The sequence below is a fragment of the Anneissia japonica genome, unplaced genomic scaffold (assembly GCF_011630105.1).
Source record: "Anneissia japonica isolate Jap-2015-1 unplaced genomic scaffold, ASM1163010v1 scaffold4054_len1135799_cov195, whole genome shotgun sequence".
NCBI classification, from domain to species: domain Eukaryota; kingdom Metazoa; phylum Echinodermata; class Crinoidea; order Comatulida; family Comatulidae; genus Anneissia; species Anneissia japonica.
The window spans coordinates 714600-726636 of NW_022694605.1; the positions used below are offsets into that span (position 1 = coordinate 714600).

The window sequence follows — 12037 nt, forward strand, 5'->3', positions numbered from 1 at the left end:
GGGGGGATGATACAATGGACCATCCCCCCCTTGTCAAATATTGGGGGGGATATATCCCCTCCATCCCCCCCGGGATCTACGCCTATGACAGTCAACCTTTCACCTCAACATAAAATAGGCAACAGTTACTTGGGTTTCAGACAGACACTGCAATCACTTGACATTCACAGCAAACTGCTCACATTAAAACACCTTTCACTTTCACCATGCTTTCACACATCATCAAAAAACTGATGTATAATCTCACATTGAGGGGCTAATGCCAGAAAGAAACTCTGGTTGCAGAGCACATTGCTTTCAAGTAGAGAAAAACCAACAGAAAATATGTTACAGATGTAACATATGGTCGAATGTAATTTATTCATTCACTTTTTGTTTTTCACGTTTTTGTTTCTTCCTTCAGGATAGGTTAGATTAGTCACCAGTATTACTAGAGCACCTGTGAATGCTGTTCCAGATGGCCAAGTGTCTCAAATTGCTGGAGAGCGGTGCAATGTTACTGGTTCATTCTTAATTTGATTCTTTGGTAAATTGTTTCTAATTAGTTTTAGGATAGTTTCTTGGTCAGTTTCCTTTCTTTTCTACTTCATACTCTTAAAACGAGTTTAGATGATTTGTAATTGCGCATTGCGTAAGGAAATAAACAAGTTGATTACCATTTCAATTTGCCGAAACATTATGTTCCTGCTTCTTGTACTGAAGACCCTGGTTCAAATCCGACCAACACTGGATTTTAATTGAAGTCGATCGCTCAGCTCCTCGGATAACCCTAGCATAACAGTTAGGGCGACACAGGGGGCATGATACTTGTGCCGTATTATAGCCACTGTGGGTCTCCAGGGGCTAAGCAGAAATTTCTAAACACCAATTTTAAATTTGGAATGACAAAAAAAAAATGACAAAATTTTTAAAAATAAGTTAAATAGATATGGGCAATCAAAAATCTGGCTTACCTGAGTGAATTTCTTGAGACTATGCTCAGGCCCAAACACAAATTGAAGAGGAACATTCTTGGCAATACAACCTGGCTTACCAGTAGAATCCTTGATGTGTTTTGAGATCATGTCTAACGTATTCAATGCAACTGGGTACGTGCTTCTCCTGGCCGATGCTATCTCATTTTGAAGAAGCCATTTTATCTACAAGATTAGTAAAGATAATGTAGTTTTTCAAAATCAATGTACTTTTAAATGACGGAATGAGACTGGTGCACTACAATCCTGTCATCATTTGTACCTTACACATAATTTCATACTATTAACAACTTATTGATAATCATTTAATACCTGTTCTTCTGTTTCCCTGATGGCAGCTTGTTCTAGTTCTGGAAGACACAGTAAAGGATCCCCTGATGACATTACACCAAAACTAAGATACAAAACAAAACCAATTACATTAGTAGCTTTCATTTATCCTATCATCTCTAGTTTTGCAGAGTAAATCCAGGAGGAATGATGGGATACCTGTCTTTGCATCATAAGCTAAATGTAGAAATGATCAGTCTTGCTTTTTCATGAGAATGAAAACATGCCTAGGCCAGTGGTGGCACAAATGGGGGGAGGGCAGGGTGGGCAGTTGACCACCAGTCGGACTAGTTCTGGACCCCCTGTCCTCGGACCAAAAATAATAATAATTTGCCTATCCAAATAACGCTGTTTTGATTGCCAATCCCAAATATTGTGGTATAGAAGCACATTTAGGAACAAATTAAGCCATAAAAACTCTCCCATGAACCCTAACAGGGATGTTTGTTATTTCAGGCCGTAGACTGAGATTTTGTCATCACCTTGGTTCAGACCCTTCCGTCGGACCCCTTGTCGGCAAATTTCTGGTGCCAACACTGGCCTAGGACTGTGCTAGGAAGAACTCTGGTTGCAGAGCACATTGCTTTCAAGTAGAGAAAAACCAACAGAAAGTATGTGCAATTAGGCCTACCCCAAAATAAAACCTGTATCAAGCAGCAGACACACACTGTTGCAGGGAGCCTATTTTTCCTTATAGAAACAACTGCAAAAGATCTACTGTTCAGATGTATAGAAACAACTGCAAAAGCTCTAGTGTTCAGAGGCTGAATACGTCCAGCACAATGAATGCGGAATGTTTGGCAACCCATTTTTACCATTTACAATCCATAACTCCAAAGTTTTTAGTGCAGGAATTGGAAAATCCCGGGTTGTGTCCAGAGTTTTGCTTGCAGTGTAAAAAGGTTATTACTCTACTATAAACACTTACTCTGCCTCTGAGGTTGTAAAAGAATGATTACTGACATCTAATAGATCCACAGGTGGTGGTGAGCTGGGTGGGGTAGACTCGCACAATGAAGTGTACCGCCGTCTGTCTTGCATTATACCTTCATCCCATTCAATCAGTGGTGGGAGAGTCAAGCAGTTAATGTCAAGGTTGATTGATAGATCAGAGAGGTCAATGCAGTCAACCTCATCCTCCAAACATTCAATAACTTCTCCTGGGAATTGACAAATGAGATTTGAAAAACTTAACCAAAGTTGGATATGCGCAAAAATGTTTTATCCCATCACACAAAATTATGGGCAACAATGCAATGAGTTAAACATCAAAACATCTGTTTTGTTGACCTAGAATGTGGCCCTTTTGTTTGCACGAGATGGATAGGCCTAGGCCAAGAACGAAATTGTTCGGTACTATTTTACTCTGGGAAATGTACTGTCACAATGATTTTTTTTTATTGTACTTCTCTATAGGGATTGAGAAGAAGACAAAAAAAATGCTAGCTTTGTTTGGTGTGCTTTACAGTACAGCCAGTCACCGTCAACATCAAGCGCAGTCGTTTCAGGCATTTAAAAAAATAGATAATAAGCATGAAAAATTTACTCACTTTTTACTGCTTGATACAAAGTCTAGAAACATAGGCCTACTAACTATAGCTGACTTAAGCCCCAATCATACAGAGCTGCAATACCGCAATACTGCAGAAAGCACACCGACATGGGTTTCTGTCTGAAAGGTTCCATGTGCCAATATGCCGGCTTACTGTAGGCCACATTGCACCCTAGTAATATTGCAGTAACAGTTACTGGCTTGCTCTGTCTGAAAGGGTCTACTCGATATTGCAGCAATCAAGCCGGCATGTGCATTTCAATGTTAAAGTTGAATACAATTGCATGTGATTTAAACCGCCAATATTACAAAATTCTACAGAAGAGGGCAAGATTACCGCAATATTGTGGTAACAAAGGCGCTGTGTGAAAGGGTAGAGGCCGGTTATTATGCTGGCATGCTTAGCGCAACATTGCGGCAACGTCTATCTGAAAGGGGTTATAGAAACTAACTACCCAAAAGAATTCTTTGCATGACCGTGATTTGACTTTTGAGAGTGGTGCAGGGGGTGAAACCCAAAAAAATATGACAATTTAGGGGTTTTGAAGGCAATATTTAATCGATTTTAGAGTCTACTAACATGTAGACGAATTGTGGTTTTTCTCCCCGATGGAGGCGCTGTAGTCTCCTAGCTCTGCCACTGCATACAGCTCTGGATATATTTTGATCTTGATAACTCCAGTGACATTGAACGACTCTTCATTCAATTGAGTCTAGTATTTCTTCCATTATCAAATGGGTGACTGCAAACCAACCCACGATAAACTGAACTTCTTACTAAACTTTCAAAACCTAAAAACGTTCTTTCGTATTCCCCTACCTTTCAGAACTACACTTCATCTGTCTGTAAATCTGAATATTTTCACCTTAGACGAATTCATGTATTCGTCCATACATTTTACCTTCTGCTGCTGAATCACTCGTCCATGCTTTTATTACCTCAAAAATTGTTTTCTGTATTTAGTGTATGGAACTCCTGCTACCAATTAAGACCCTTGAAAAAGTTTCAGAACTCAACAACAAGTCTTGTCTGTCACACTAAACTTAAAGACCTTCATTGAAATTAAATTTCTGAATTATTCTACTCATTCATAAATGCTTATATGGACATGCTCCATATAATCTTTCTTCATCTCACAACAATTATCTTTATGTTCCACAAGACAGTCAAACTCCTTAAGTTATCTGTTCCTAGAATGCTTTATGTTCATGCTGGCGAAAGAATTTTTTTTTTTTTTTTTGCCGCCCCAAAATTATGATGCATTCAAGACCCTCCTTAAAACTCTTCAATCAATAATTCTTAAATCTTTAAGTACCAGTGACAAATAATATTTTCTAACAGGTTCTTTACAAATTCTCCATCAAATGCGAACTGGGTAGACATGTAATCAGATTGTCTCAAATGGACAAATATTGATTAACTTGATAGTATTTGAAAAATTATGATTTACTGATAACGATCATAGTGAGTGTTAGGCTAATCATTTAAGTTTGGATGAACCAATAGGTGAGTGATGAAACAGTGCCAGGTTAAAGATAAGTAAATTGGTTTACCAATACATATTATTAAATAAATTTAATAGATCCAAGCATACTATTGGCATTGAATCATGCTTTTCAATGAATATTAAACCTTATTTTATGTCATTGTTCATTTTTTTTCATATATTAAATCATTATCTTGAAAATTGAAGAGCGCCATAAAAACAATATTGATTTTAAAAATAGAGTTTGTATTTGTAATGATGGAAGTATTGACAATAAAATTCACTTTCTTTTGTTTTGTACTGCAAGTTAAATTTGGATTGGATTGGATTTATGTTGATAAACTAAACAAAATCAGATAGGACTAACAATACAATAGAGAATTTTAGGCTCCTTGAAGCTTGTTTCCAAAGGGTACTTGTGAGACAATAATGAACAATGAATTTAGGCAAACACATTAACCATTGTATTATAATGTCCCAAACATAGCAAAATTTAATTTGATTATGCCTTCAAAAAAAGAGTATTACTGTATTTAAAAAGTTTGTTTAATTATACATCATGCATTTAAATGAGAAAAGATATTAAGGAAGGAGAGAATTTGTTTTCAAAATAAATTTTTAATTGGTGTATATATAGCTGTCATGACAAAACATGAGTAGTTTAAAACATTACTAACTTTGTTTACAAAAAAAAAATGGAGACCTATAGTTTGAATAAATTCCCTGTAGAAGTAGATGAATGAAATAACATCCACCACTTTTATCATCACCATATTTTTACAATCCTCTTAGTTCCTTCAGTTGAATAAGTCTCAATCTGAGATAGAATGAACCACTTATAATAACATACAATAATTAAATATCTTTTGTGCCATTTTAAAAAACAGAACTGAAAATGCCTTCAGTATAAAGCAAAAAAAAAAAAAAAAAAAAAAAAAAAAAAAAAAAAAAAAAAAAAAAAAAAATTGGCACTTATCAAGCACTGGCTGTCCTTCAACATATCTGTATAAACTCACCTAAGCATGTTGGGATATTTTGTATTTGTAGGTCACCTCGATAAGATCTCACTTTTACTGAACAGGTCAAATGAATAAACAGTGGTGAACTGCCCTCTATCACACTTCCATTCACTGATTCGTTGGAACTTCCATACCTATCTGGACGATCGATGCTCAACTCTGAGCTTGTAAGCGATTGTTTTAAAATTTTGTACGTGTCCATAATAGAGTTGTATCTATGGTCGCTTGGCGTATTGTCCTCTGATATGGAAGATGTTTCATCATGATTCAACATATCTGCAATACAATTACTTAAGTCAGACTTAAAAATTCATTCAAAGATCTCTGGGAAATTTTTCAAGCATTAAATCTAACTTTCATATAATTTTCCACTAGTATACTATGCGCAGCTTTACTAATTGCTTAATACGATTTTAATAAATAAACAATGATAAACTAACTGGGTGATCCGCTGGAAGATGCCATATCTGCACCTATGTTGACTGACATTTCACAAACATCTTCATTCATTACTACATCTTCAGTATCAGAGTTGCAAGAGTATTCACACTATAAACAAATATAACAATTAAATTTTGATGATGTTAAAAACATTAGGCATAAGGTAAAAAAAACTGACATAACTGTACTACAAAAAATCAAGTAAAATTACACAAAGGAATATAAAATGTATGCAAGACAATCAACAGCAATAAAAATTGTAATTTCAAACTGATATAGAACTATTACAAGCTAGTTTTAAAAATATTCGAAATTTTTATAAAATTGACATAAGGCACATTCAGAGGACTAATTAATCGATTATAGAGTTCACCAGGTCATGAAAATTAAATTATAGAAACATGAAGAGCTATCCTTCCTTTAATTTAAAAGGACTTTCAGAGATGGACGGATCTAGAAAACGTATGATTATGGAGCCTCGTGGACGGCCAGAAATGGCACTCTTAGACTTAAATTTGAGTAGAATTTTCTTTTTTCTCAATTTTTGTTAAATTTTGAAAAATTTAGGGTGTCTCCTCTTAAATCCGCTACTGGCTTATATTAATTCAGTGTTTATTTGACAATCGAATCTCTATCAGGTCCATTCGTATCTTCTATTTTCTAACTTGTATGTATATTGACGATGTCAAGCCTTTTATAAATTAATATTTGATACATTGTAAACATAATCGCTCATGTAGTAGATGTCTTGAAAATATTCATGAAAAGAATTAGAAGCGATTAATTACCAGCTTTCATCGATAAAGGGTCAGGTTCATTACAATTCTCGTGGGAAAAATATAAGAATGATACGGGATAAATATATTCGTTTAATTAAAAAATGCATCAAGGAAAAGGGAAAACACAGCAATATCAACATAGGCAATAAAAGAGTTTGTTTATGAATTCTTTACAAGATGTGTACTTCTATTGTTCCTATAAGTGGCCCAATGCTCCAAGAAGAAGCTATGGCAAAGGGTAAAATCACAAATTTCCATGCTTCAAATGGATGGTTTGATTGTTGAGTCACTGGAAAAACAAAACAATGTAAAAGAAATGTATGTGCCTAGAGAGGATGGAAATGTATGTTCAGATGTACAGTATGCTCAGAAGCAAAATATCAAGATGACTACCAAAGCTGTTAATGTTGCTGTACATGATCAGGAACTAGCACGGGTAATGAAGAAGTCTTAATGTTGTTGGGGAAAGGCTATAGATTTTTTAAGAGACCAAACTGCTAGAAAGATGAAAAAAACATACATTAATTTTTTTTTTGTAAGACATTAACTTTTGTTTGAACTATAGTAACATCTCCAGTTAAACATAACTACAATACTCAAAAGATATCAATCAATTGAGGCATGCCATGCTAAAACCAGCAAATGGCCAAAAAGCATCATAATTGCTATTCTAACCATTTGCCATTTTTGGTTAAAAACTGTGGCCTTCTGATATTTATTTATTATACCTTTTCTTATTCATGAAATCAAGCATATGTAAACCGTAGCAAATCTGACAAATCAATATCAGTAGTTGAGTTGACATGATATTAACGATGTAATGTATCTATAAATGTGTTTTAAGTGCATACCTCTGAATCCTCATCCATTATGGGTGTGCAGAAGTACCAGAAGTCTGGACTGGATGGAACTGGTTTGAACTGATTGCCTAATATCTTCCTAAATTTTGACTTGATTGTGTCATGTATCCCTGGGCTTATTTCACATGTGTGCCTGGATGTAAGGTTAGCAACTGGAAATGAATAGGATGCCCTCTTCCTATTGTATTCAATTGCTCTATCAATTTCTTGTGAAACTTGATCAATGCTGCAATGAACAGACAGAAAAACTGGAGGAACAATAACTCTATCTCATGATATAATATTAACTAAGAAAAATATTCCATTCAATAATAGTGTGTTCTCCTTATTAAGCTAAAACATATTCTTTAATTTATAGACACAAATCAAATTGTTTGCATATGGTTTGTTTAATGCAGTATTGAAATAAAATAAACAGACAGAAAGTAACAAATCTCTTTTTGCATTATGGTAGCCCTCAAAAGGGCAATTTGTTTTGAGTATTTTGGGGGTTATTAATGACGTCATTGTCCGTACGAGGTGTACGTAACACTGAAGGTTTGTATTTGAGGTACATAAACGAGGTTCTACTGTATTGAATTATATGGATTTAGATAGATAGATAGAAATCTTTCTTTATTCTGGATACTTAATCAACTTTTACATTGTTCTTCCTTAAGGTCCAGTTAATAGTTAAAACAGTAAAATAAGAAATGAAAGTTAAGAAATTATATACAAAAACAAAAGAAAATTTGGTAAACACAAGCAAAATGGAAATGTAATATTAAATCAAATTTTTGAAGGAATGCAAAGTTAAGGAATTTATTGAACTTCGAGTATCGGGGGAAGATTGTTCCACAGTTTAACCGAGCGGTATTTAAATGTTTTTTCCCAAATTCATTGTTCCATTTAGGTAAAACTAATGTATTTTTCGATTTGCTTCTTGTGTTTAGACTGTGATAATCGTCCATTTGCTCATAAAAAGTACTCAGGGACTGTGCCTGTTAATCATTTAAAGGTCATTATAAGTATATTCTCTTCATTCACTTTATTCGGTGTAAACACCAGAATAGCCCACAAAAGTCTAGAAGAAGACTTATTTCGAGTGGGTCCTTCTGGTTGTGATTGGGCAGTACACCGGGAAACAATCCCCTACTCTTTTCCGAAGAGTGTACTGCGTTCTTTAACGTGCACATGGGCCATAAATGCACACGCGACCAACGGCTTAAATGTCTCATCCGAAAGACAGTGCGCTATTGTAACTTGTATTTCAGACCTCCAGCTGAAACTCAAGGAGAGGCAGTGATCGGAATTGAACCAGGGACCTAGAGATCTCTACGGTTCAGCACACGCACAGTGGCTACCACCAGATTAGCTGACTGAGCTAAACTGCTCTTTGTGGTACGTAATGAATATTATTAAAAAAGCAGAGAGTAACTTTGTTATGGATACACCACTGGAGATAATAAACTATAAATTTCTGAGAAAAACATATTGTCCCCATCGGGATTTGAACCTAAAAACTTTCGATTACCTTTGAATTCAACTCTGGCATCTGAGCTATGAGGCCTAGTGGTATATCCCCTTGGATTTTCCTATTAGAGCATGTTTTTTTCCCCAATGAATTTCATAATGTTATAAAAGCACAAGTGTGTACCTTTGAGTTGAAAATAAAAGTCCATCTGTAACACTTGTCCGCTTCTTGCTCTTCAGAATCGGGTCTGCAAATCTTATGACAGTTGGCAACTTCTCTAATTCTCCTTGCTCAAAATTTATCTTTCATTAAAACCAAACAATATTGTTATACCATGTTGAATATAATAAATTACCAAATATTAATTATACTTATAAAAACCTTTATGCCTTTTAATGGTCAGAGCAAACCACAGGATAAAAAATTAGGATACAAATTTCAACTGTAATATAATATATGGATTAGTATGGACTGACAAAGTCATAAGGTCAACAGCAGGGATTATTGTTATACCAGTATTTGGTTCATCATTGAAGAATAAAGAATATATTTTCTCAGAATATTAATTACCTGTCTGTTGAACTCCATCACATGGCCACATGCAGCTTTCACAAAATCTGTCAGGTCAACCTGATGAAGAGATTCCTCACAGAATGTATCTACGGCCGCTTGCACATCATGTTTATGAACATGTTGCTGCATTCGCAGACTCCGAAACACACTGATAACAAAACTGCGGTACGCAAAATCTGTCAATTTTTTACGATAACTGTCAAACTCAGGCTGTGACTTCCCTGAGGAGCCAGATGAATTCCTTTCTCTGATGTCACAGACTGTGCAACTCTCTTGAGAGTTGAATGTCAAATCCTCAACAGTATCTTTCAGATTGCTGTTTCTTCGTTCACCAAGAAGTTGGTTTACTAGGTCAGGTCGGTAACAGTTATACACGTATACTGGTAAAGGCAGTGATTCTGATACAGGGGGATCAAAAACATCATCATCTTCATAACCTGGACCTGAATCATTTTCAACTGGTTTTGCATTTTTGCTTGTATTAGTTTCCTCTGTTTCCTGAATTTCACTTTCCATCACAAGCGGATTTACTTCCATTGCAGACAACTTAGTTTTAGTAGATGGCTCTTTCGATAAAACTTTTTGTAGGTGAATAAACTTGGTAAGATCTTCATATGATGCAGGCATGATCGTTAAAATTAAACGTGCTTCTAAGCTGTACAAGAAGCAAACCATGTTTGGCACTGCTTGAGGAGAATCTGTAAAAAGTTTATTGGCAACATTTGATAATCCAGAACAATGAAATTCATCACCTGGGGAATCTCCAGACATTTTGAAGAATTGTCTATTGACTAGATGCTCTAGGAATTCAACACTCTCCTTACTTGACAACATCAATTTAGTATGACAAGCAGGTTCATGTGTAAATGAACTGATAAGTTCACTAAAGTATAGTTCATTTGTAGACATTTTCACCATTGCACTTGATTCTGGTTTCCTTTCACCAACTGGAAAATAATGTTAAATATTAATAAATACAAAATAAACAATATTTATCATATTAACATGTTCACTACCAGTAGTAACGAATATACTCATTATAATACATGGTGCGCCGCGGAGTGCCAAGCAGAAGTATACTCGTCAAAACAGGGTAACATTTTAGTGTTTATTAGTTCACCGTTATATATAGTAGAACCAGACTTTTTAGGCTGGTAGTTCGGAGAAGATACACCTAGACCCCTGGTTCTCATTAGGCGGTCTGCAAAAATATTTAAAACAAACTAAAAGTAATAATCAGTCGATGAATATTTTTTACTAAAATGTATTTTAAAGTGATTATTGCTGGACACTATGTAGTCCTATTCTGACTTGATCTTACATAAGAAATTTTTTAGAACCATGACATTGCCAGACAAACAAATCGGTCAAATATAGAGAAATGGATCAAGACAATGTTATATTTTTTATATTTAAATAAAGCCTGATTATATGTCACTTTACTACTCATCATGCCATTCATTTCTCACAAACTGTAGCTGAAGACTTTGAAGTAGTTTAAGGTTTTTTTTCACCTTAAAGTCGCAACTCCCTTACTTGAGACGGCGTCACCACCTAAACAGTGCACTGTAGTAGAACCGAGACTTATCCAAGGTGGTAGCTACTGGAGCCCAGCAAACCGTCGCCGGGGTACCTGCGGGTACACAGTTGTGGTGGCGATGCTGTCTCAACATCGGGAGTGGCCATTTCCTTTCCCTTTCGTGTTCATGGTTTGTTTTTTGCCAATTTTTACTTCCCAATCTGATTTCGGGTCCCTATACTGTCAGCGCCTTCAGAAGATTTTATTGTGGAAGGGGCTCTAAAAATATCCTACCATTACCATTAAAAAACCATCAATTCCCACCAAACTCCTAGCTTGCGATGAACAAAACTAAGAGGATATTTAGAAATGGGTCACAACAGTTGCAGCTGCAGGACGCTATGTCAGAGAGAGCTCTCTTGTCCGAAACTCAAAAATATTCGCCAGATAAAACTATCTATGTAATTTCTACAAAACATTAGACAATAAGATAGATTAGGGTCTAAATAAAGCGTTCCAAATTACAAATTGTCGGAGCTTCACCTCTAGACCCCTTCAGGGTTTTGACTGTCCATATCACCCACCTACTTGTTCCCCCATTGGACAACATCATCACTCAACTCCGCCAGTGATTTCGCTCTTTCCCCACCTTCGAGAAAAACTTGGGGCCTTGTGTTTTGTGTTAATTTCAACAAGCAAATAAGATCATCAATAAGAAAGAAATAGTTCTTAAAGTGCCTTTTTTTCGGTCACTATACCCAAGAGTTTCCCTTCCCTGTATATCAACTTCCTTGCAACTCGGACAATATCTGTGGCCTGTTAGATCAACTCTAAAAATAATTTGGCCCTTCAAATGAATTAATTAAAGAACCAGGGACCTAGACAATAATATTGCCGTCAGTACAGGGCACCCTCTGAGCACATACCAACCAATGAGAAAAACTTGCACTTGGTACAGGCATTAAAAAATTGTCCTATTGCCAGTGACGTGTTTACTTGTCCCCTAATAACTGCACTGTTTACATTACATAATGAAGACCTACTGTAAAC

At 35.7% G+C, this 12037-nt stretch overlaps 1 protein-coding gene across 6 annotated transcripts in view; it reads right to left on the bottom strand.

Moving 5' to 3' along the window:
- LOC117101103 (KICSTOR complex protein SZT2-like) overlaps nt 1–12037 on the bottom strand; it is a 70220-nt gene that overhangs the window by 41784 nt on the left and 16399 nt on the right. For all 6 annotated transcript variants that reach the window (XM_033240981.1, XM_033240982.1, XM_033240984.1 and 3 more), the window contains exons 13-20: nt 9466–10415; nt 9079–9197; nt 7434–7668; nt 5803–5911; nt 5360–5638; nt 2233–2464; nt 1287–1368; nt 954–1139 (exon numbers count right to left, since the gene is read on the bottom strand). In XM_033240981.1, the coding sequence (XP_033096872.1) occupies nt 954–1139; nt 1287–1368; nt 2233–2464; nt 5360–5638; nt 5803–5911; nt 7434–7668; nt 9079–9197; nt 9466–10415 (2192 nt within the window). The remainder of the gene's footprint in view (nt 1–953; nt 1140–1286; nt 1369–2232; nt 2465–5359; nt 5639–5802; nt 5912–7433; nt 7669–9078; nt 9198–9465; nt 10416–12037) is intronic.